This window comes from Zasmidium cellare (assembly GCF_010093935.1).
Source record: "Zasmidium cellare ATCC 36951 unplaced genomic scaffold M409scaffold_25, whole genome shotgun sequence".
Taxonomy (NCBI): Eukaryota; Fungi; Ascomycota; class Dothideomycetes; order Mycosphaerellales; family Mycosphaerellaceae; genus Zasmidium; species Zasmidium cellare.
This window is the reverse complement of record NW_022986969.1, coordinates 55,996-80,582: the sequence shown is the minus strand read 5'-3', so window position 1 is coordinate 80,582 and position 24,587 is coordinate 55,996. Positions and strand designations below refer to the sequence as shown.

Genomic DNA, 24,587 nt, shown 5'->3' with positions numbered 1-24,587 from the left:
TTGTTGTTGTTGTTGTTGTTGTTGTTGTTGTTGTTGTTGTTGTTGTTGTTGTTGTTGTTGTTGTTGTTGTTGTTGTTGTTGTTGTTGTTGTTGTTTTTCGTCTTTTTCTTTCTCTTTAATCCATCCCCAAAAGCAAAATCCCATTACCGTTCCCATTATCATCCGCCAAAAGCAAAAAAGTAAGCAAAGCCAGAGTCGAGAGTCGAGAGTGTTGTGTGTTGTGTTCTGTGTGCTGTGTTTCCATCTTTTCTTCTCCGCATCCTCATCCTCATCCTGTGTCCTGAAACTCCCCAAAACCAAAACGCCGTCAAAAGCCAAAAACGCCAAAAAGCAAGAAGTCATGGTAGTCGCAATGCTGGTGGATGATTTCCCTCCCTCCTCGATCCCCAAGTTCTCTTGTCTTGCGAGACTTTTGGGTTTCATGTGATGGGGCGGTGGTACTTTCCATCCAAGTGAACCGTGTGTGTGGTGGAGTTTCCTAACTCTTTTCTTGTCTGGTGGTGTGGTGTTCAACCGGGGTTGAACCAGTCGGCGCGGTCGTCTTCGTCGGAGCTGGTGTCGTCGGCTTGTGGGGGAGCCTGGGGGGCTTGAGCCGTCTGGTGGTTGTTTTGGCTGGCCTGCTGCGCAACTTGAGGCATCTGCTGAGCGGCTTGGTTTGGCTGCTGTGTGCCCTGCTGGCTGATAGGAGCGTTCGTCTGCGGGCTGGCCTGCTGGTTGCCCTGCTGGTTGGCAAGCTGAGTCATCTCCAAACGATTCATCTGCGCACTCAAGAGCCGCATCGCCTCCGCCTGCTGCTGGTAGAGCGCCATGAAAGCTTGCATCTGCAAAGCCGGCGATGGCTGGGGTAGAGGTTGGGTCGGCGGCGGAGATGGAGCTCCAATAGCCACAGGAGGAGATGCGGTGGGGGCGACGGCAGGAGGAGTAGCGGCTGGCTGGTTGAAATATGGGACCGCCTGAGTGTTGGATGGAGCCGTCGAAGATGTGCTGCCAGAAGCGGAAGGAGCGGGAATCGTGTTCGAAGCGACATTGGTCGACGTCTTTCTGCTGGTAGCAGTACCAGGGAGAGTGTCGCTCGACGAAGTGTGAGCAGTAGACGCATTGGATACAACACGAGCACGACCGCTGCTGCGGGTGGAGGACGTGTTGTTGCCTGGAGTCGCCATGCTGCCGGGTGTAGTTGAGGTCGTGCTCCTTGAAGTCGTCTTGCCGCCAGAAGCACCACCGCTGCCAGTCGCCGTCGAGTTATTACTCTTCTGCTTGCCCTTTCCGCGAGGCTCGGCAGGAGTTGGGGAGCTCATGTCGGAGACGGTGGGATGTGTCTCGTATCCAGCAAGCTGACTACTCGTCACAGGCGCGCCACCGGGTGGAGGTCGGAAACCGTACGGCAAGTTGGGCGTGAGAACGATGGTGGACGCTTCAGAGTCGTTGGTTGCGGTGGTGTTTGGCGTGCCGCAGCGACTGCTGTCTGGAGTGTCGCCACCGGCAGGAGGACCAAGGTAGTATTTGCGAGCGTTGGCCGTCGACACACGCTTGGGCTTGCGGGTGTCGGGGCGATGAGGACCTGTGGTGTTCTTGTGATTGTCTATGTCGACACCGCTGTCTGCTGCACTGTCGTCGGTGAGTGCTTTCGTCGTGCTTGGGTATTTGCGCTCAATCGAAGCCTTGAAGCGTTGTGCGTCTTGATTGAATGCACGCATGTCGGCGTCGCGTGAACAAGTGAAGCGCGAGACGTTGTCGTCATTGGCGAGTGAAGTCTTAGCAGCGCGTGAAGTTGGCTGCTGATTGCCAAGTGAAGTTTGCTGCTGATTGGCACGTGAAGATGCTGGCTGAACCGCACGTGATTGCTGCGAGGGCGAAGATTCGCGAGACGGCGAGCGTGAGCGAGACTCAGAGCTGGTGGTTGACATGGCTGGGTCAACGTCGGTGCTGCGAGGGAAGCGCTTGGCACGGCGAGGGCTTCGAACACCAGTCTTAGGCGCTGCGGCAGCATTGCTTGGAGCCAAGTTTGGGCGACTATCCATGATGTTGCCTGGGCGACGCTTGGGTGCTGGCGACATGTCCTCAGCGGCGAGCGCTCTCCGCATCTTGGCCACGCCCTCATCCTGCTTCGCGAGTGGCGTGAACTCAGCTTTCAGTCCTGTGGACTTGCCAGGAGCATTTGGGTCGTAGGCGGCGGATGACAGAATCTGGCCAGTGCCGGTATGCTGGACATATTTCAATGGTGACACCTTGGCACTTGGGTGGTTTGACATTGGAGAAGTCTCTGCCTCTTCTTGAACCGGCTTGCGAAAGGCTGGGTGGATAAGGCCAGTGCGTGCCAGCTTCTCGTTGCGATGGCGAATGGCCGCTTCCATGTCGTTCTCGTCAAACTCGAAACTAGACTTGGAAGAATCTGACTCTTGGTCAAAAGACTGGCTCTTTGTGGTCTGCACCTCATGGCCCTCGCCGCCGCTGTTTTGGAGTGCCGACGGTGCAAGAGTGGCACGACGTCGCTCGGTTCTTGACTGCTGGTGGCGTGATTGAGGTGTCTCAGGGGCCCGGTTGTCCTGAACACGAGAAGTGCCAACACCTGCGGTAGACTCCAACACATCCTCAAGCTGCTCAAAGGCAGTAGCCATTGCTGGGGTGTTGGAAGCCTGTGGTGGAGTCTGCTCATATGTCTGGAAAGCAGCGATGGAAGGATCGTTGTGAAGCTCTGGATAGATAAGGTCGACAGTTGCAGACGTGACCGAAGTGTCTGGCGTTCCCACGGACGGAGAGCGTGTAGGCCTCATCTGCATCTGGTCCTGTGGTGTTGGCCTAGTCGGCGTGACTTCCTCCTCTTCAACTTCAGATACACGGTCAGGCACGTCGACAACGGAGTTGCGTGGGTCTGTCCACTCCTGAGAGTAGACGCTTGGAGAGTATCCGAAAATGGTCGACTGCTCGTACTCGCCAGGCATGTTGAAACCTTCGAGTCCAAGACCACCGATACGATCATTCAGCTCTTGCAACTGAGCTGGGTTGTGGGCTTGCGCGTCGATGGCGACAGATGCTCGCATCGAGTGCATGCTTGGTGCTGTGACGAGCTTTGGCACATGTCGCTGTCCATAACTGCCATCGCGACTTGGACTCACGCGTGATGAGGAGCTGATGAAGCCAGCGCCGCGCGTGGGCGTGTCTGTGAAGGACGTGAGAGGTGACACCTGCTTGTTCATGTGGCGGATGATCTTCTCATCCGGTGGCGTGTCCTTGGACGGCGGAGTCGGTGGCATTTGGCCGTCGTTATACTTCAGGCTCGAATGTCTGGTGAGCCCCATAGCTGGCGTTGCCATGTTTAGACGCTGAGTCGCGCTGCCAGACTCCGAGCCACTCTGCATGGTGCTAGGAGTGGTCGTAGTCCGGCTGCGGGTGCTCTCTGACCCAGCGTCAACGCGAAAACCCATCGACGTGTTTGATCGTGGTGGCGGCTCGTTCGAATCTTCGCCACCCTTCTTCTTGCCCTTCTTGGGCGAGCTCTTCGCCTCGTGGATGTCGGATGCGCGGCGTGAAAAGATGCTCTTCTTTGACGGAGACCGGCCGAGGCCCTTGGAATCATCGCTGCTTCCCAGCACTTGCGCCGCCTTTGGCGGCATTCTCGTCGTCGTGGGCGTGCCACCCGGCGCCGGCGTCGGCGGACGGGATGCAGCATCCACGTTCGACCGACGCGACGACGCCGGGCGGAAGATATCCCTGAAGGAATCTCCCAAGGCGGCCATGCCGCTCTTCTTCGGAGTCTTCTGTGGGGCGTGGTCAGCGCTATCCGAGAACTTTACGCTCCTCTCCCGGTCCAGAATCGGTTCTGTGTATCCTCGCGGGGGTGGCTTTATTGGCTCTGAATCGGACACTGGCATTGGCTTCTTGGCTTTGGCACGATTGGCAGGGTCGAATCCTTCATTGGCATCCTTGGGAGTGGGATGGTAGACAGGCGTCCTGTTATCAGTGGTCCCAGACGCTTGATGTTGACGATACTCAGCTTGGTCCTCGATGATAGCGCGCGGTGTAGGTCGTGGGGTGTGCACAGGGGTAGTGCCGAGATTGAGTTCTTCTGGACTGTTTGCACGCTTTGCAGCACGCTCGAGCGACGACATGGTGGTGACCGCCGAGTCGCGTGGCGCGGGTGTGGGTGTGTGCTGGTGTTGTGTTGGTTGAGGTGACCAGCGCGGAATTGGTCGTGCGAGGTTGGAAATCAGGTCTGGCTGACGACACGCCGGGTGAATTTGGCTTGGCGGGGTGCCTTCGCGGGCAGACCACTCCTGCTGGTAGAAGGCGTTTGCTTGGATCATGTATCTATGGCGCTGGACGGTTGCCATGGCAAAGGAGTTCTGGCCAGGTTGCATGTGCTCGACACCGAGCGTGCGATCTGCCTGATCGGCTCGCTCGTCTCCCTCCTCGTTCGCCATATCTGCCACGGTTGTATTTGGTCTGGTTGAAGGGCGACTGCAAAAAGGGTCCGAATCGGCCGAGCAAAATCAACAGCAAACGGCCGGCGGCCGGCAAAGCTTCGGCTGTGGCGAAGCTGGCAACAGCGACAACTTACAATACACCTTTCAAATGCAAACAGCGGCGAGCTCATGCGGGTGTCGTCGACAGTGACCAGCGAGTGAAGAAGAAGGATCTAGTATTGTGCGGTGACATGCAAAGTTAGCAAACTCTTGGCATGGCTGAGGTGAATGAAGTGAAAGTTTACCAAATCGGGAAGGAGCGGGAAAAGCTCACCCAAGACCACGACTTTCAAAGCCCGACACTCCAAAACAAAAGCCTACCACCACCCACATCTTCAAACATTCATTACGGTCGGCGGAGTACGGTTTGTGATATGGAAGTGATGCATCGGTTTGAAAATTTAGCAATCCACGATTCAAGATGCTGATACGAACAAGGATGGTATGTAATCCTGAGAAACGCTTCCCCCAACGCCACACGCCCAGCTTGCCTGGTATAGTAGAACGGTGTCTGAGGCACCGTGTCGCTCGCTGCTTTCTCGTCGATTGGAGGCTATAGCAAAATGCAGCCCTTGCCCTTTCCTGCAGTAGAGAGTCAGCGAGATTCAATGCTGGTGAAAGATACTGTACTCACGCTTGGGCTTTTTGACAGTAGGAGGCTCGAGAGCTGCCACGATAGCCTCATCAAACACATCCTTGAGCTTGAACTGCGTCAGTGCCGAGCACTCGACGTACTTGACCGCGCCAAGCTCCTTCGCCATCTTCTCGCCGTCCTCTTTCCTCACTGGCTGCATCTTCTGCTTGGCCAGCTTTTCCCTTACCTGCGCGTCGTCTCTCAGATCTGTCTGTGTCCCGACTATCAGGCATGGCACACCGGGGCAGTGGTGGTGTACTTCGGGGAACCACTTTTCTCGGACGTTCTCGAAGGACGCGGGTGAGGTGACGGAGAAGCAGACGAGGAAGACGTCGGTTTGGGGGTAGGAGAGAGGTCGTAAGCGGTCGTAGTCTTCTTGTCCAGCAGTATCGAAGAGTCCGAGGGTGTAGGGTTCATCGCCGATCCTGTCCAAGTTCAGCTCTCGCCAAAGCATACCTCACCACAACCACCTACATAACAGTAACCGCATAGTTGTCGAAGACAGTCGGCACGTATTCCGACGGGAATTTGTTGGTGGTGTAACTTATGAGAAGGCATGTCTTGCCCACTGCACCGTCACCGACCACGACACATCTGCGGGAAAAGCCACTGTTAGCTGCTGTTCAACCCATCATATAAACGCCTTGTACTTGATTGTGCCGTGTCTGTGAAGATGCCCTATCCTCTGGTGAACCATTGGCTCCGAGTCTGGCTCGCTTTCGCGCGCACAGCAAGCACCCATAGTGATCGCCTCTTGCCGATGTCTCAGACGTGCGTGCGTGTGTGTGTATCTCCAGCGAGGGGGTGTCTACCGAACAAGGCAAAGAATTGGGATATGCGTACTTTATCGTGGCGACGACCATTCTGACCGCTCTTCACAGCAGCAGAGGCGTACTTTTCAGATGCTCCGCACGTGGACCTTCCCGCTCCCGTGACTACTGCTCGCTCTTTCTGTGTCTCGAATGGCGCGCGAAATGTGAGCTGTGGTGATGGGCGGCTTGCTGGCAGTCACGAGTGGAGACGCGGCGGCAGAAGGGACGTTGCGACGGCTGAGCTAAGGTGCGCGAGACCCTGTGTAGATGATGGGTTCGGGGCGGCGACCAGCAAGCACCTGGCAAGCAGGAAGCGGCGGCGAGGCTTAGACCGCGTGTCTGACGAGCGGATTGTTGGCGACAGCAGGGTACGTGTCCGACGGTGCGGCGGTGCGACGTGTGGCGTTCACACAGACTCGATGGGTCGCTTTCCACGTGGTGTCGACGTGCTTGTGCTGATCTGTCGCAATAACGGGCGGGTCGAGGGGAGTGAAGTCGGAGGTGAGGTGTCGTGCGTGTTGGCTAGCAGAGTCGCTGGTGAGCGAGAGCGGCGGGTGGGCAAAGCAGCGATGTGTATGTGTATGGGCGAGCGCGTGGAAATACACAACAACCACGTCTAGCGGACTCGTCGCAAAACACCCAACTCGTCTACGCCTCACACACTTGACGAGACGCCGGATGAAGTCTCCCAATGCACTCGTTCGCAGACGAGTCAGCAGCCGCTCGCAGCTCGGCGGTGAGGCGGGAGTCTCTTGTTCAACCTCACTGCTGGCTGTGTGGGGATTATTGAGTTGCACTGTGGATTTCCCTCGCCTATCTTCTCTTCGTGCGAACTTTTCCCGCGCAAGCACAGAAAGTGGCTTAGCTTCTGTGGACTTTCCGTGTTCAAACGCACAGCCCACAGAGTCCACCGTGTTTCACTTCTCCTTCACCAGTCACTCAGGCCAGCCAGGGGGTTTGCACCGAGCCGGTTCCTCGAAAGCTCATCACGCTGCTAGCTCCGAAAGAAATGGTGCTCTGGCGCGTCTGGAAGAGCAGGGGTATGGCCAACATTTTCTGTTGGCCCTGAAACGAAGCGCCAGCAGCCACTGTTTGAGGAAGAAGAGCCCTTTCGCCAGGGGCATCGCGCTATGGGCTCACCACTCGCCCGTCCGTTACATGAGGTGCATGCTTGTTGCTTCACTCCCCAGGGAGGCGAGGCAGAAGACTGTTAGTGAGGCTTTTTTCGATTTCGTGAGTGGTCGGCCTCAAGGAAGTTCGTATCGAGACTCGAACAGTCCATAGTGCATTGCTGAGCTTCGCGATAATGCCAAGCAGGTTCAGGAGAGAGGCACAACGAAGGCTCGACTAACAGAAGGCCGAAAGAGGTTGGAAAATGTCCACGATTGGCAGCAGGATTGGCATTCTGGCTCGGATGGTAAAGTCCTCGACCTGGATCATCCCTCCCTCTTTCACTATCTTGCACGCCCGTTCTCGAATTCTAGCTTCAAGCGAGGTCCCTTTGGAGAAGTGTGCCTGTTCCGCTGGAGAAGGCATTATCTTTCCTAAGAGGACGTTACATCGTATGATACTTTTTGAGTCCAGACAGCAAAGCAAAGATTACCACCTACATCAGCAAGTTGTATCCGTTTGGAAATGAACATCTGTATAATGCCATCGAAGGTCAAGAAAACGAACACATCATCGCATCAGCACTGTATTACTACGACTCCGAGAACGATCACAGAAAGCTACCTCGCCTTCCGCGAGGACGTCGATAGAGACGACCTGCAAGGATACGAACAACATCTCGTCGTATAGGGCGTCGAGAATTTGCCGATTAGTTTTGCAGGAGGCGAAGACGTTGCGAGAGCAGCGGATGGACGAGCAAGGAAATCTTGTGCCGGGACAGATGAGTACCTATGTGGATGACGGGGATTGCTTTTGCGAGCACTCAAGTGCTGGGTTTCCATGAATACTGGTCTTTCGATACCTATCGTGCAGATATCTTTGCACAGCGATGAACATTGTCCGACCGAGCGATGTGCAAGTTGGATGTCGCAGGGTGACGCACGATCCAGAGGGCAAGCCCTGGACGTGTTTAGCACAAGGGAATCGTTTGAAACGTAGGGAACCTGGAAATGCTCCTGTTCTCTGCATACTTGAAGTGCTGTTGTGCAAGGGAGAAGTGATGTTGAAGGGAGTGGGCCAGATTGTGAGATCTTGGTTGTCAGACCACTCCAGAGTACTTAGTTAGCTTTGGGACTAGGGAGCTTTTCCTCGCTCTTTCCTGAGATACGACATGCACAACTTGATCCTTCTGATCCATCAACTTCAATGTTGCAGTGAGTGCATATCGCCATGGAAGCCGAAGAACGGACAATGCAGCTCTTCATCCTCGGACCAGCCTTCGGCCTCCCCTCCATCGACGCCGAGTGCAATGCCGCGGTAGCGCTGCTGCAGCTTCACGTCCGCGACAAATACGGCCTCGTCCCAACCCACGACCAAGTCCACCGTCTACCATTCCTCATCGACGGCCAAGCGCAGATATCCGGCTACAACAACATCGCCCGACACTTCGCTCACAAGCGCATCTCGAGCGAGACTTCGCAGCTCTCATCTCACCAACGAGCGGACTCCCTAGCCCTGACCTCGTTCATTGAGTCTCAGGCGCAGAAATTACTCGACATCTCCCTCTACGTCGGCTTCGAGAACTACCGCCTCGCAACGAGACCTGCATTCTCGAAAATCCTGCCATGGCATGCGAATTACACACTCCCGCCGAAACGACGGACCGCAGCGAGGACTCGGACGGAGCATCTTGGTGTTTCGAGCATTGATGTCGATAATGTTCATGAGGATATGAGCCACCGACCACCCGGATTTGAGGGTGTGGGCAAAGAGCCGGGGTTCGAAGCAGAGACACAGAAGAGAGCGAGTCTGTTGCTGCCGAAGAAAGAGACGGTCATGAGCCTTTTGCAGCAGCCGCAGCATTCTGCTGTGTTTAAGTTGCATGCGATTGCGGAGAACTTTTTCGAGCCGCTGCAAGAGGTGTTGGGAGATGAGAATTATCTGCTGGGCACTGAGCAGCCTACCGTGGTGGATTGTCTGCTGTACGGATATCTGTCTATGATGCTTTTCCCGCAGCTGCCGCAAGATTGGCTGGCGACGACGATGAAGAGGAAGTATAAGAGTTTGGTGAGGTATACGGAGCGGATACGGGATCTCTTGGGTCTCACGGCGGATGTGGATGATGTTCTTGCACTGTACAAGTGCAAGTCGAAAGGGGAGGCTATCGCGCACCGCCAGGCAGGCAAGATGTCTCTACCTTACACTCTGCCACATACGCCGTCTTTCAGCAAGACGTTCGCAGAGATTCGCACTGCATTGTGGGAGCAAGTCCCTATCCTCGGCACACCACAGCTGCAGCTGCACGATGCGAAGCAATTCCCCTTCCTCGACAGGAACCTAGCCTCCATCTCCATCACTTTCGCGGCCTCCCTGGCAGCTGCTGGATACCTCGCCATTCGGACTGGAACATTAGTCTGGCCGCATGGAGAGGAGGTTCAGATCTTTGGGCGGAAGAGACTGTCAGATTTTGGGCATATTGGAGCTGCTCTTGCCGGGGTGACGCTTCTGGGATCGCAGGCTGGGAGGGGTGGTTGATGTAGTGGGTGACGAGGACACAACTGCGAATCTCCACTTTGATCATTTACGGGAAGCCTGATCATATCTGTCATCGGAATCAAGCCTTGACCGCAGTACACAAGGCGCCAATAGCTTCTCCTGCGGCCACCGAAGCGAAACTGGGACTGAGTCAAGGTCCTGCCATGGTATTGCCGCAGCCGAACGCGAGCTCGTACGAGGCTCGACTAGACGAGGTTGGCCCGCGAGACAACACTGAATCCTCAAAATGCAACAAGCGTCACATTAATCACTAAGGAGGAAGCCTAAGCACATGCCTTGCCTGGGATGGCTTAATTGTCAAGCTCAGAGAGCCGCGGCATCAGCTCCGCTTCAGGATGCCGCCAGTTGCCGCTGTTCGGCATCGAAGTGATCGTCAGCCTCGCAATAGGACCGCGACATAGATCTCAACAAATGCATGTCAGAATGCAAGTCCGCAACAGACTGCACCACCAGATGAGTACACACATACACATGCAAAGCCGTTCGTTCTCCGGTATGCTAGTATACAGTACGTCACGCGATCACAACCCCAGAACCACGGCTGCTTCCCTGCATTTCCATCGATGTGTCGATCTGGCCTGACTTGCGGGGTAGACGTGCATTGAGCACGGGTTGCTTAGATCGCAAATACCTTCATTGCAGCGTCGTTGAGTTGTAGTATGTGCATAGACACCGCTGACAGCATATAAGTTGACTTTCTTTTCCGCAACTCGGAGGACAATGAGATGAAGTCGACATCATCCCCCATCAGAACCCGTCAAACCCCGCCAAGCTCCAACAAGCATATTTCCCCGGGCCTCCAGAGATGACGACGGGTACGTACCTCCCACCTTACCAGGTCTCCCTTCAAAAAATACCGCCGAGACGCCACCGAGCAATAGACCGCACTTGACGCCGTGTGGCTCTTTCACCCCGCGAAAGTGTCCTTCTGGCGCACGGGGTCAATCTGGAGTTGTGTGGGCCTGCGTCATGGTGCCTCGTCGATGCTGCTCTATGGTTTCACCAATCTGGCTGGTGGGTAGCGATTGGGTCCTTGTGGCCCGATTGATGCTGTAGGGTGAGGTGGTAGGTGCTTTTTGGGTGCCGTGTCGTGGGAGTAGTAGCATATATTATGGGAGGTAAGGTCTGGTGGGTTTGAGGTTTTCATAGCCTTTTCAATCTCATCTGTCTTGTGGCTTCACTCAAGATGTTTGGCTTGAGCAACGATCGATATTTCGGCCTCAGGGGAGGATGGCTTACGCTTTGGGTGACGGTCGCCTGTGGAACTGACATGACTCTGTTCGGGTAAGAGAAAACGACCACAAAACCTCCTTCAAGAGACACGAATGCTAAGACATCAACCCCAGCTACGACCAAGGCGTCTTCGGCGGCGTCGTCGTCACCGACGACTTCCTCGACACCCTCGGCCTGCGCGACAATTCCTCCCTCCTCGGCACCGTCACGGCGATCTACGACATCGGATGCTTCTTCGGTGCGATTCTGGCCTACTTCATCGGCGACATCCTCGGCCGGAAGAAGAGCATTCTGCTGGGCACGACGATTATGTCCATTGGCGCGATTCTGCAGATTACGGCGTATGGTGTGCCCCAGATGATTGTGGGGAGGATTGTGGCTGGGGTTGGGAATGGTGAGTCTTGACGACGTTCTGGGGTGTGGTGTGGTGGACGTTGCTAATGATGTTTTTTGATAGGTATGAATACCAGCACCGCTCCTCCCTGGCAAGCCGAGACGAGCAAAGCCGCCTGGTGAGGGAAACTCATTGTTATCGAACTTATCCTCAATATCGCCGGTTTCAGTTTATCAAACTGGGTCACCTTCGGCTTTTCATTCGTCGGCGGAGCCGTGGCCTGGCGCCTCCCCCTCGCATTCCAATTCATCTTCATCGTCATCCTCTACGCCACCGTCCCTTGGCTGCCAGAATCTCCGCGTTGGCTCGTCCAGAAGGAGAGGGTCGACGAGGCGGAGCAGATCTTGGCGGATATCGAGGGCACTGAAATCGAGGACCCATACGTTCAAACTGAGTTGAACGAGATCAAGTACTCCACCGCCTATGAGCTGGAACATGCTGTCCGTATCCGGGATCTCGTCCGGGGCAAGCAAGGCTCCGAGGCTGGCACCTGCACCCTCCGCCGCATTATATTGGGAATGGGCGCCCAGGCAATGCAGCAACTATCTGGTATCAATGTGACCAGCTACTACCTTCCTACGGTCCTAATAACGTCCGTTGGCTTCGACAACCGCATGGCCCGCCTCCTAGCCGCCTGCAACAGCGTCTCCTACCTCCTCTTCTCCCTAATCGGCATCCCGAACGTCGAACGCTGGGGCCGCCGCAAAATGCTCATGTACGCCGCCGCCGGCCAATGTTTCTGCTACCTCCTCATCACCATCCTCCTGCGCTTCTCCGAACTCCGCCAAGAACAGGGGGACACCATCGCGCAGAAGCAGCTCGCCTCCGCGAGCGTGGCCTTCTTCTTCCTCTACTACGTCTTCTTCGGCATCGGCTTCCAGGGCGTGCCGTGGCTGTTTCCCGCGGAGATCAACGGCCTCAGTATGCGGAACAAGGGCGCCGCGTTGGGGACGGCCACGAATTGGATTTTCAACTTCATGGTTGTGGAGATTACCCCGATTGGAATCGACACCCTCCACTGGAAGTTCTACGTCATCTGGACGGTCCTGAACGCCTCCTTCGTGCCCACCGTCTATCTGTTCTATCCAGAGACCGCGGGCAGAACGCTGGAAGACATCGACAGCTATTTCCGCGAACACAAGAATATTTTCGTGTTCAAGGATAAAGTCGCGACCAGTAGCAAGCGGCCGGCGGAGTTTGTCGAGAGGGAGGTTATGGAGGTTCGCAGGCAGAGTAGTGTCAACCCCAGGGCGGCGAGTTTGGCGGCGAGTCATCGTCGGAATAAGAGTGTTGGGGAGATTGAGGTGGGACTGGGCAGGGTTAGTACGAATCAGTCTGAGGGGGTGGAGAAGAAGGGGGAGGGGTTTGATGTGCATAAGGAGAAGGTTTGAGGTAACGGTACATAGCCGGTTTATGTTGTTCTCGGGGTATCTCAAAATGATGATTGTTTCTTCTGCAATGGTTGAGAGGTCCCAACCTTGTGCCAAAATTGAAGCTCTAGACACACAGCCTACAGCTCCAAGGCCCGTCGTCAGTCCAACCGTCGAGCGTCTGGCCTACCATCCCCAGTAACAAAAAGCATCACCACCAGCGCCCCCGCATAAGCAGCCGCAGAAACAAAGTACGGCAATCCAAGACCCCGCCCTCCCATCTCAATCGCCCGCACCCAGACCGCAGCCATCGTCGGAGCGCCGAGCAAAGCTCCGATAGCTTGCACTACGACGAGGACAGTAAAACCACTCCCTTCGTTGCTTTCGTCCAGGACGCCGAGCTCGGGCGAACGAGCGATGGCGTACATGAAGATGGGGAGGACGGAGCCGAGGGCGTAGATGCAGAGGGCTTGGGGATGTTAGTGTTGAGAGTGAGTGGGAGGTGTTGGTGGGATTACCGGTTATTATTGTTGGTTTGGTTGCTGCGAGTCCGACTAGAATGGCGCCGATGATGGAGGCTAGTAGAGCTAGTTTGGTGGAGATGAGGTTGAAAACGAAGTTTGAGCCTTGGTCCGAGGACACTTTGCCAGTGAAGTATCGTGCGCAGGTCGGGACAATGACGGCAGCGAGGAGGATGTTGATTGTTCCTTTGAGGGTGTAGATGTACCCGACCTGAGCTTGTTAGCCCAGGGTATGGCCCCGCTCAATATGTCTTGGATGTGCGCACCTCAGCAAAGCTCCATCCGGTACGCAGAGTGATGTATAGAGCAAGAATGTTGGAGGACGAACTGGCGAATGAAGAGAGAAATTTAGCCAAGAGAACTAGTCGGAAGTTTTGGGAGGCTTTGATGAGGCTGGTGTATTCGGCGAAGAAATTGATAGTACGATGGGCGTTTGGCTGCTGTAATTGGGGTTTCGTTGTCGCTGTTTCGGCGGCGATTCTATCTTCATGCAATAGCGGCCTCTGTTCGCGGTCGTCAATACAGTCATTCAAGCTCGTTGAGGGCGGCGATGATCTATTAAGTCTGGAGTTGTGTTTCGGCACCAGGCTCAAAAGCGGCAGTCCAAGACCGATGAGTACGACTCCTGTCCAGAGCGGCAGCAGTAGTCCATGCGGCATGAGAACTCCTGCCAGCATTGGACCAGCTAACAAGGCAATATAGTCCGTGGACAGGAAATACGAGATGTAGGTCGTCCTGGTGTGATTAGTTTGTGCAGAGCATGGCTCAGATGTCACAGTACGGACCTTTGAGTCTCTGTCCCAGCCAGGTCGCTCATCAAGGCAACTGACACTGACTTGAAAACGTTGTTGCCTCCGCCGAACAGGGACAGGAAAGGCCCTGCGAGGATTGCCGCTGTTGGAATTGATTGAACTCCGCCTACATGCGAGTCAGCAGCTGCCAAATGCTCTGGACCTACACATGAAACGCACCGACAAAAATGATCCATATGAGAAGGACGGCCGTGCTTGTGCAGTTCAGGGCGAGCACCAATCGCCGCCCAATCTTGTCCGCGAGATACCCCATCGGCGTGGCGATCACGAGATCTATCATCACTGTGAGTCTCACGTTACCAAACGGGGTTAAGAGTCTCTGACCACAAGCCTGCATCGCCGTATCCAAAGCGCCCATCATCCAGCCAAGCTTCCGCTGAATATCCTCCAACTTACAGTCGCTTTCAGGAATCTCGCCATGGGCAGGAATTTTGGCTGGATCGTGGACTTGGTAGTAGGATAGACAGTAGCGTAACTCCAAGATCCGATTTAGGGGTAGGGACATGAGTCTGACGCTGAGTAGTGTCATGAGAAGTACAGATAGTAGGGCTGGGACAGCCACATTGGCTTCTCTCTGGGTTTGGTCGTGGGGAGATCTGGGCCTGGGGTCATTATGTCTTGCGTCCTCGTCGTTTTGCCGGTCGCTAGGTGGATTGTCATCCATGGCATATGATGGCCTAAAGGCCAATCACTGAGCGTCCAAGCGATGGAGTTTTTTACTCGAACTCATATGCAGAAAGCCCTTTGAAGGTTCATTGAACTCCGCGGCTTTCAAAGAGTCCTAGTCAGAGCATGGTTTGAGATGGAATCGCAGTCTTTGTGGAGTACCTTCGGTCTACAATTCTGGTCGGAAATGTAAGAAAAGGCTGTACATACAATTCCTCGTAGCATGTACAGTTTCAAGAGAGGTGAGGTTGAGCTATCTCAGACCTCAGACCTCAGACCAACTTGGGGGAGCTAGCTGGATTTGAGCACGGTGTGGTCTGAGCTTATTCACAGCCTTTGTGTGCCACGGTCTGTTTGGCCTCCCATTACCCGAGCAAAAGTACGGACAAATCTTAAGCAGGTTTTCTCCGAAATGGATTAGTTGTTTAGTATGACAACGCCATCGGCTGCCTATGACACTTCAGATAAGAATCAGTGCTACGATTTACGCGGACGTGATAAACATTACCGGCAAGACATTCTTAGGTCTCGGGGAGAAAAATTGCATAGCACGTTGGCGAGTATCCGAAAGTGCCTACTGTATCCGGTCGGTCTCGTCCAGTGGAAATGATATACGAGTATGGTTCGTCGTGTCGGCATCCGGCATCTGCGGCCTCGTTCCTCGAGTGGATCAGTGGCAGCCCAAAGAAGACTCTATACATGCAGATCAGCATGTGCGTATTCCGCCGCGGGCCCCGGCCGACGCACTGTAGCCGTGAACACGGTACCGACAGGCTTGATGTAGAAGTGCAACTTGGCCCTCAACGCCAACGTTCTACTTGATAGCGGATGTGGACGGTACCATCTCTCGATGCGATGCATGCTCGCGGGCTGCCGAAAATTAGACCCGTACTCTTCGTCTGCTATTATACAGAAACGGTCCAATTCCATCATCAAGCACAAGCGAATGTGGTAGTGACATTTGCCAATATTGTTTCGCATTAGTTACCCATGGATCCCGGGCCCACTTGCCCCTTATAACGAACGGCTACCTTGCGGGCAGTGGTCACAAGGGAACCCGGCCTGATAATCTCGTGCCGACACAGTACGAAGAGCCGGATACATGACGCAGCATGGTCTTTAAGCCGAATTGCTGTCAGCCTTCCCGGGGATTCTGATTAGCCGTTCGGCTTAGAGACGCATAGACGTCTTTGACCATGCGAACCATTCAGCAACACAAATAAGGGAGAGTTTCTTGTAATGTGAGTTGCGATCAGGCCTCAGAACTCCCAAACAGATTCGACATCATCAAAATCAAAGTGAACAAAGTGAACAAAGTCAAATCCAAATATCGGGAGCAGGAAAGCATGTAGGGCAAGAAAAGTGATCATCCATGGCACATGAATGCTTACTCAAGTCTGTTCTGCGATCCTCCGGCTTAGTTATAGCGAAAACTAATGCACGAAGGGCGCCATTCACACCCGGGTACATTTGCTCACATATTGCTCGTTCGGCCGAGCTACCTAGTCAGGAAACATCCTAGATGCAGTATGTCTCTTCACCGAACTATTGAATCCCTGCTCAAGTACCTTATAAGCACCGTTTGAACCTCGAAGTTTCAAAAAATATCAACACAATACCCCCTTCGAACTGTGTGCCGGAACTGCTTGCCATCAAGATGACTCAGACACAGCGATCGGCGTCTGAAAACTTCATTCCTTATACGACCAGGAGACGCGTCTGCAAAGCGTGCGATCGATGTAGATTGAAGAAGAACAAGTGTGAAGGCATCTCCCAGTGTTCGCGATGCAAAGCAGACAATGCTGTCTGTACGTTCGAGTGCGTATACTTGTGGATTGTCAACTTTGCAAAGGCTGACATATACAGTGGACGCAAAAGATCGTCCGATAAAGTGTATCCCAAGGGTTATGCTGAGACGCTGGAGCAGCAACAGACACAGCTTGTTGCTGGTCTACGAGAGATGTACAACCGATTGGCAGTGGCAGACGCGTGGAAGGGCGCGACTCTGCCTGATGTCAACGGCCATCCTCTCACTCACGATATCCTGACCGCTTTGGATCTACTGGAGGCCAAACAGGACTGTCGCAGAGACGAAAACCTCCTCGAACAAAGTTCCCAGAAGAGCCGTTCGCGTTCACCACCCGCAAGTAGTCCAGTCACACAACGAACGGACTCGACCACCAGCCTCTCCGACCCCGGCCAGGATCCTGTACCATACACGTGTCACGGTCTCCAAACACCGGCAAGCTCTCAAGAACAGATCGTGTCGCGGTCGCCGATAAAAGCGCAAGCAGCAGACCATGCCCCTGAAGGCGAACAACCCTTCTCAAGATCTCTCCAGTTGCCGCTGCAAGAGCGTGCACAGTCATGTGGAGACCCAATATTCTTCTCAGCACCGTGGGCATACCCGGAGAGCCAAATCAACAGCTTTATGGAATGGGAGTTCGCACAGTTGGAACCCTCGAATCTTGATTACGGCCTCGGCATGTCCGACTTGCACGCGTCCACAATCTGGGGTGGGACTGGCAACTTCGATTTCAACATTGCAACCCTCGACGCAGACACCCACAACATCATTGACGCATTCCCCTGGGTGCCCGATTTGCAAGGCACTAACGCTTTTGATGCATCTCAGAGTCTGTTGGATCTCGACTTTTCCCAATATGTCTCAGCAAAATCTTGAATGAGTCTTTAGATGTGCTTCGGTAGCCACTCAAAACGCGTTTGATTGAATAGATTGAATGTCTCTTCATGGTCTTGCGCATCTTGTCCGGCGCACAAAGCCCTGCTGCCTTGCTTTGAGGGTAGTAGATGCGTGTATGTCATGTATTCTTTGCCCCCTCAACAATTTCAGAATCATGATCCGCCTCTTGTAACGCCGTATCATTTTGCGCATTCGCGTCCGTGTCCGAGTCGATGTTCTTTTCGTCGGGTCGTGGTTTCGCGGGTCCTCTGTACTGAGGTAGACATATTCCGTCGACGAGAGTATTCGAGACACATACCGCCGCTTGAGTTGTAAGAGCTGGAAATTAGATGTCCAGATCTAGACATTTGGCGTTCTCACCGTGCGACAAGGAGTTGTCTTTTTTGCACCAGTACCGTATGGTGGTCATCGAGACTCGCATTAGTATCGACTTCGAATTGAGTACAAATAGAGCGCAAATGGACTTTGAAGGCCAATGGCCGTGTGAGGCGCTTTCGAAGGGAATGAACAATTCGACGCGTCGGAGCCTGGTGTAAAATCGGGCCTCCATTAAAGGCCGTGTTGTGACCGAAAAGATTGACTCACCACTTAAGTTTGTCGAAGAGAAGATTTCGAGATTTGCCACGCTCCTCAGAACTCTTTGGACTTTGCTCGAGGCTTGCAGGAGATTCATCGAGCCCGTGAATGGATGGGCGGAAAGCTTCCGCACTCTACGCCAGGTTTCACAGCCTTGTACAGATTGGTCAATGCGCAGCACGGAATAGCAACGCTCACTTCTGACTTTTCTCGGACACACTTCCGCTGCAGTGATCTCATCACTATCATTCCAAGTATTTCTTTTCCAAAGACTTCCGATCGAGGAGACCCTTGGTCGGCATGAGAACCGCGACAAGGAATGTTCCCGCCGAGAAAGGGACTCGTGAAGCCTGCTAAAGGGTGACATGCGAGCTCCATTATCGCACGTCGTTCACCACATTCCCTTAACTTCAATCGTTGCGCTGTGCGAAAATGTCGATGGGACGTATCAAAGAATGTGTACAGCATGAAAAAGGGATGGTGATGGAGTCTACTTCGCGTTCTTCATACTGGATTAATATCCATCCGTTCAATTCGCTAACAATGGAAATAGATATTACTACTTGCAAAAGAGCCCCATCATCGCAAAAGGCTCCCTATGCCGCCGGTATGATTTGCGATTACATCGAACACGAACCCATCTCTACCGGAAGTGTCAAACTTGAAAGAGCTATCTGCCGAAGCAAAATTGGCAGGAATACCACATGAGCAAACATCGAACGATGGCCCAGTCACATTCATGTCCTGGCTTGTTGGAGTAGGATGGGACTGCTCAGGATACCCACTGGCCAGATATCGCAAGATGGCTTCCACTGCAAGCTTCAGTCTGTTTGATAGGAGCCCGGTCGATAACCATCCGGCGCAGACTGAGATCAAAGACCGGCCAACGAGGGTACGCTCCGGCTTCTTCGGTGACTTGCGCTTCATTACTGAACATAGCAGCATTGCTGCTAGAAGAAAGTCGTGGATGTGTCGAGTGCTGAACAGCTTGAATCGTGCCCACTGATGCCCGCTATTCACGATCTTGGGTAGCGCATTGCAGCATTGCACAATGGCTTCGGCCGCATTGATACATTCAACTGATTTCATGTCCAGCCTGCCGCCCATAAAGCGCTGATAAAGCACGCACTTCGTTCGTTGGAATGCGAATTCTAAGCGGAAGCGGTACATAATGTCCGATGGCGGATTGAGGGAATACTCTTCAAGAGGTTTCACAAGCAGGTGTTCCGGAATTTCCCCTCTGATATTCTGAAGCTCAATGCCCAGTCGCTCGATCGTTTCTCGACATGGCAAGGTAACGGAATGAGAGAGAGTTGTGGCCTTCCCCAGGACCTCAATCACTCGCGAGTAACATATCTGTATTTGGACCAAGGTACATTCTTCCTTAGGCCGTACTGGGCTCATGTGCATGGGAGAGAAATCCACGTCCGTCAAATTGGCCGGGGGATGGGTGTCGCAAAGTCTGAAATCAATAGAGCTTGGATTGCCAGAGATACTGCTAGTAGAAATATCAAGGTCTCGTGCGGTCATCCAGACCCGCCGACGCATCTCGATTGTAAATGGACTGAAACCAGGATCGACGGAGTTGGGAACCTCCCGGTTGAGACCAGCTTGGAAACACAAGCGCGTGATAAAGCTGGTGAGGTGCCACATCTCTGGTAAAATGTCTCGATGGGTGTACATTGAAGTGATACCATATACCAGAAGGGCCTCGATTAGATACGGCCGGACTACGCTGACATTGGCTCGGATCAGCACATGTGCCGCGAGGCGTCGTAGAAATTCGGCGGCTTCTAAGTCTTTCCTGCTCTCGTTTGTATGGCCTGTCAAGAGAGCACCCATGCTGGCCATGCACATAAGTAATGCCAGCCACGCATCGTCAACCTCTGGGGGAGCATCCCAGAAAGTATAATATTGCAGTTGGAATGTGGGTCGGTGTACAATGACTTGGGACACGTTAGTATGGGGTTCCATGTCCTGTGAGGCAGACTTACTTCGGGTTTGATGCCTTGAATCTAGCCTTGATGGAGTCGCCACATCGTCAGTCAACAGCTTAAGTACACACGATTTGCCAAACCTTAAATGTGAAAGTAATCGACATACCATGCTGCTGTCCACACATCCATGTGGCCTTTCTCCGGTAAAAATGACAGAATTTCGTCTTGTGACAATGTCGAAGCCATACCCAAGTGAACATCGATGGGCTCTAAGATGTCGGTTCTGTGGGCATTGTCTTAATTTTCTACCTCGGCCTCAACGTATGCCTTGATATCAGCAATCTGTGGCGGTATCAGTACTGTGCACGATGATCAGAAAAGGCAGAATTCTCGCTTTTACATCGTCAACGATGGACTCCCAATGCCATGGCGCTTTGAGCTGAGTTTGTCCATCTTTACCCAACTTCAGACTCCCCATCATTCTGCCAGCCTGCTCCGTGGCAGTCGAATCGGACGAAGAGGGACTCTCGTTACACCAAGCCCCTGCTAATGTTTGCTTTCTCGTGTTGATGATAATATTCAGTCGCTGCAACTCCTCCCTAGCTTTGAGAGTGTCATTGTCGTTGTATGATATCCTGTCCTTGTATTTGCAGGAAGCCCCTCTGGAGCGCCTGCGACACTGCTCACAGGTCGGCAGACCTCGGTCGCATTTTATTTTGGATAGTCTACATGGCTCGCAGGTAAGCTGCAGCCGCGGTCGCGGGCCTTGCGTGGGTAATGCATCGAACGATTGGCGTTGAAAGGGGTCCAAAGCTAGGTCTGCTTGCATCTCGATCTCTGCTATAGTCAGTATCCAGGAAACCCGTGATTGAGACCGATGCGGCTTACAGAATCGTTCGATCAAGAAACTAGTCAAACAAGATCGACCGTGTAAAACCGAAGCTGAGAGTTTCCACAAGTATCTGCTGTTGTCGCCGGTCTGACCTCGCTGTTGTGAGTGCCGTATCACCTCTCTCGCGTCCAATTCTAAGGACAGGCTTAGTGATTCATGCGAGCCAACGGCACAAGAACATGCTGCAGCCCAACGAGGATACTTCGGCTACAGCGGGCGAGGGGATTTTGCGAGTGTCAACCGTAACTCGCCCTGCCATACCCGACGCATTAGACGCGGTCAGAATATCCACCACGGGCTGCTCTTAGTATGTTAGCCGGCTTACACGCACGTGTCTTCGCCTGCGGTAGATGTCCGTGGATGTCCTCCGGTCTCTTGTAGTTGCTACAACGAACACAATTCCGCGCAGCGAAATGTTGGCCGGCCGGATGAGGCGGAATTGCCGATTTTGGCAAGGTCGCGGAACATGAAGAGTGAGTGGATAGCAATGTTTCAGGAGGTGAGCTGCATTGATTGAGAAGGCTGCACTCGGCCGACATACCCCTAAACGGACAGTACTTGACAGATGTCTCTATCGTGCAAAGACTCTAATTTTGCACTCAGGGCATCGAAGGTCGGCTTGAGATACAGAGATCCGCGTCGAGTACCATGGAGACTGAAATACAAATTTTCGATTCAGTCATGCCAGTACACTGTGAAGTCTTCTGCTTTGGCACCTTTGATTGATTTCCGTCAGATACCACTGAATGGAAAGAGCAATTAGCCTTAGTATCGCGGTATCGGGTGTTCTGAGAGCTACAGTAACCTGCCTGTAATCTTGATCAGCCGATGGCAACTGCAGATGACCCTTGCGCTGTTGTAATCTAGAGAAGAGCGCGTGATCAACCGCAACAGTTCCTATCGTTAAGCGTATTATGGCGTAGCGACACATCCAGTGTTATGAATCAACTCAATCAGATCAATCTAAGGCACTAATCTGATTGAATTGCTCGCTGATTCGCCCACATTGCAACTAGTTGCAACTGATTGATCGAATGTGATTGCTTGGCATTGAGGGATGTAGCCGTTATACCACGCTAAAACACGTAACAAACACGTAAATAAGCACGTGTGCACGGCCGCCGTTAGGGGTTCAGGGGCCTAACGGCTGCCTAAATAGGCAGTAACGGCTGTCTCGATCAATTTCAATCAATATTAGTTGAGTATTGAGTAATTCCAGCTATTAGTTGATCAACGTCAATCAATTTACAGGCCGGATCGAGTGGAGTTAATGAATCAATTCAATTCGATATTGATTGTGATTGAGTTGACCGAGATCACTGGACACATCGATCCATTGAAACTCCATCCCGGCGCCCGAGATTTACGTGTTGATGCCGGGCCTGCCTATGCCGAACTAATCGGAAGCAGTGGCTCTGTGGGTGAATATCCCGTCTCAGAGTATAAGGTCTCATACAGAAGGGGTAACGCCGTAGTATCCGGTTGCGAGCCCCCTTCATCGCGTCGTAAAAAGTACACAATTCGGCCTCTGAGTCTCATCTCTATCTGACCAAAACATCCTGTACACTTCCACGAACGTAGAGCACCAGCCACGATGGACACCGTCGATCGCGACCTGGAAGCAGCAGAATGGGACGCTCAGCAAGATGTCGCCAGTCATTCACCTGGAGCTAAAACACTGCACGAGGGCGTGCAACAGACAACGAACGGAAGACCAGTCGAGAATTTGATCAAGGCCAGGACTACTGGTAGTCATTACAGTCATTTGAACAGGCCTGCCACACGTCGTCTACAACATCAATATACTGTTGGATCATACCGAGATCCAGTGCCACGAGAAGACTGGCCAACCTTCGGCGACAGGAGGCCTTGCCCTCCGGCAATCGACAATGAGAGTTACGTTGTTGAATTTACTGGACATGATGATCCTATGCACCCGTTCAATTGGGTTGTGAGGAAGAAGTGCGTTTACTCTATGGATGTAAATTATATGTGAGCTGATCGATGTCTAGACTCGTCATAGCTGTCATTCTGTCGTACTGCACGCTTACCGCGTCTTTTGCCAGTGCCATATTCTCCTCTGCGGTTGACGCGGCTGGACACCATTTCCACATCAGCGTCGAAGTAGCGACTCTCGGCGTCTCGCTGTATGTCACTGGATTTGCTGCCGGACCAACGCTTTGGGCTCCGCTTTCCGAGTTGAAAAGACGCCGCCTACCTCTTCTCATTGGCATGTTCGGCTATAGTGTCTTCACGATCGGTAGTGCGACCTGCAAAGATACTCAGACACTCATGTTGACACGGTTCTTCGCTGGATTCTTTGGAGCCAGTCCCCTATCCATCGTCCCAGCGTGCTTTGCAGACATGTTTGATAACGCACAACGTGGCATAGCAATTACAGCTTTCGCAATGGCCGTCTTCGTGGGCCCGTTCCTCAGCCCGATCATTGGAGGTTTCATCACAATAAGCTCGATCCATTGGCGCTGGACGATGTATATCAGTGCGATTATGGGGTTCTTGGGCTTGATCGGCTTGGTATTCTTCGTTCCGGAATCATACCCACCGGCAATTCTGGTTGCCAAAGCGCAGGCCTTACGCAAGGCCACGAGGAACTGGGCGATCCATTCGAAGCAGGACGAAGTTGAAGTTGATTTCCATCAGTTGATAACGAACAACTTTAGCCGTCCGATAAGAATGCTGGCCACGGAACCCTTAGTGTTGCTGGTAACCCTGTATATGTCCTTCATCTACGGTCTGATGTACGCTCTTCTGGGCGCCTATCCTATTGTATTCGAGGGTGTGCACGGCATGGGAGAAGGAGTTGGCAGCCTGCCGTTTCTCGGTCTTATCGTGGGAGAGGCCGCTGGAGGCCTCTACATCATATGCTTACAGAAAGGATATGTTAAGAAGCTGGAAGCAAATAATGACCAGCCCATTCCTGAATGGCGCCTCCCACCGGCCATCATTGGGGGCGTTGTTTTTACGATTGGCATATTTTGGTCAGTAAGCCGCTATAATGTCTGGGGTCCTACCATGCTCACAAGTCACAGGTTTGGATGGACTGGATTCTCCTCGTCGATCCACTGGATGGCACCCACTGCTTCTGGAGTCTTCATTGGCTTCGGCATCCTCTGTGTACGTATCCCTACCTTCCCGCCCCCCTGGATCTAAACACTGACTGTGGCGATGTCAGATATTCCTCCAATGCTTTAACTATCTCATAGATAGTTACATCAGCTTTGCAGCATCGGTGTTTGCGGCCAATACAATCCTACGATCCCTGGTTGGAGCAGGCTTCCCCCTATTCACACGCCAGATGTTTGACAACCTCGGCATCCAATGGGCAGGAACGTTACTCGGCTGTCTGTCCGCGATCATGGTCCCAATTCCGCTTGCGTTCATTATATTTGGCCCAAGACTGCGAAAGAGAAGCAAGTTCGGCGAGCCTGACCACAGCCCAGACGAGGCTGAAGCGAAAGACATCGAGAAGCCGGACGTGGACGAGACATAGATGTTTGAGTGGTTGACTTATGACCTACAGAGCAGTCAATCATATAAGTATGATGAGCTGTCAAGGCGAGACGAAAGTGATTGTTGAGTCGAGGCTGGAAAATACAACCAGCAGATGTTTGAGGAGAAAACGTACACTGGCATGCCCATAGGCTGCTGACTGCTTGTAAACAGCGAAAGCAGGACCATGGATGCGCCTTGCGTTGACTTCGTGATGGGAATAAATTAGAACAAATGTGACGGAAGAGAGTAATGTCAATTGAAAAATATACGAGGATCTCGCATAGGTAGTGCCGAAGTATCTTTGTCAATGGCGAACACTCGCGAGCTTGATAGCAACGCGGCCAATAGCAGCTAGGTGGCGTCGTGATACATGTGTGCATGAGCAGTGAGGCAG

General features: G+C 53.2%; 8 protein-coding genes across 8 annotated transcripts; 4 read left to right on the top strand and 4 right to left on the bottom strand.

Moving 5' to 3' along the window:
• Positions 1-509: 509 nt before the first annotated feature.
• Positions 510-4,421, bottom strand: M409DRAFT_24945 (uncharacterized protein; the record flags this gene model as incomplete). Its single annotated transcript, XM_033807465.1, has 1 exon — positions 510-4,421. The coding sequence occupies one exon, from the start codon at positions 4,419-4,421 to the stop codon at positions 510-512; it is 3,912 nt and encodes a 1,303-aa protein (XP_033665434.1).
• Positions 4,422-5,016: 595 nt separating this feature from the next.
• Positions 5,017-5,960, bottom strand: M409DRAFT_67700 (uncharacterized protein; the record flags this gene model as incomplete). Its single annotated transcript, XM_033817517.1, has 4 exons — positions 5,017-5,045; positions 5,098-5,522; positions 5,572-5,691; positions 5,941-5,960. 4 exons carry the CDS (start codon positions 5,958-5,960, stop codon positions 5,017-5,019), a joined length of 594 nt encoding a protein of 197 aa, XP_033665433.1.
• Positions 5,961-8,249: 2,289 nt separating this feature from the next.
• On the top strand, positions 8,250-9,554 carry M409DRAFT_24943 (uncharacterized protein; the record flags this gene model as incomplete). The annotated part of the gene is made up of 1 exon (XM_033807464.1): positions 8,250-9,554. One exon carries the CDS (start codon positions 8,250-8,252, stop codon positions 9,552-9,554), a length of 1,305 nt encoding a protein of 434 aa, XP_033665432.1.
• Positions 9,555-10,761: 1,207 nt separating this feature from the next.
• M409DRAFT_67698 (uncharacterized protein) lies at positions 10,762-12,774 on the top strand (the record flags this gene model as incomplete). Its single annotated transcript, XM_033817516.1, has 4 exons — positions 10,762-10,859; positions 10,922-11,202; positions 11,326-12,477; positions 12,719-12,774. The coding sequence occupies 4 exons, from the start codon at positions 10,762-10,764 to the stop codon at positions 12,772-12,774; spliced, it is 1,587 nt and encodes a 528-aa protein (XP_033665431.1).
• M409DRAFT_24941 (uncharacterized protein) lies at positions 12,734-14,569 on the bottom strand (the record flags this gene model as incomplete). The annotated part of the gene is made up of 6 exons (XM_033807463.1): positions 12,734-13,041; positions 13,091-13,304; positions 13,360-13,828; positions 13,879-14,011; positions 14,065-14,178; positions 14,230-14,569. The coding sequence occupies 6 exons, from the start codon at positions 14,567-14,569 to the stop codon at positions 12,734-12,736; spliced, it is 1,578 nt and encodes a 525-aa protein (XP_033665430.1).
• A 1,659-nt stretch (positions 14,570-16,228) lies between these two features.
• Positions 16,229-17,254, top strand: M409DRAFT_56380 (uncharacterized protein; the record flags this gene model as incomplete). The annotated part of the gene is made up of 1 exon (XM_033813277.1): positions 16,229-17,254. The coding sequence occupies one exon, from the start codon at positions 16,229-16,231 to the stop codon at positions 17,252-17,254; it is 1,026 nt and encodes a 341-aa protein (XP_033665429.1).
• A 1,176-nt stretch (positions 17,255-18,430) lies between these two features.
• Positions 18,431-20,034, bottom strand: M409DRAFT_56379 (uncharacterized protein; the record flags this gene model as incomplete). Its single annotated transcript, XM_033813276.1, has 3 exons — positions 18,431-19,797; positions 19,846-19,871; positions 19,955-20,034. 3 exons carry the CDS (start codon positions 20,032-20,034, stop codon positions 18,431-18,433), a joined length of 1,473 nt encoding a protein of 490 aa, XP_033665428.1.
• A 2,240-nt stretch (positions 20,035-22,274) lies between these two features.
• Positions 22,275-24,191, top strand: M409DRAFT_37044 (uncharacterized protein; the record flags this gene model as incomplete). Its single annotated transcript, XM_033810661.1, has 4 exons — positions 22,275-22,642; positions 22,693-23,679; positions 23,731-23,815; positions 23,874-24,191. 4 exons carry the CDS (start codon positions 22,275-22,277, stop codon positions 24,189-24,191), a joined length of 1,758 nt encoding a protein of 585 aa, XP_033665427.1.
• Positions 24,192-24,587: the final 396 nt, after the last annotated feature.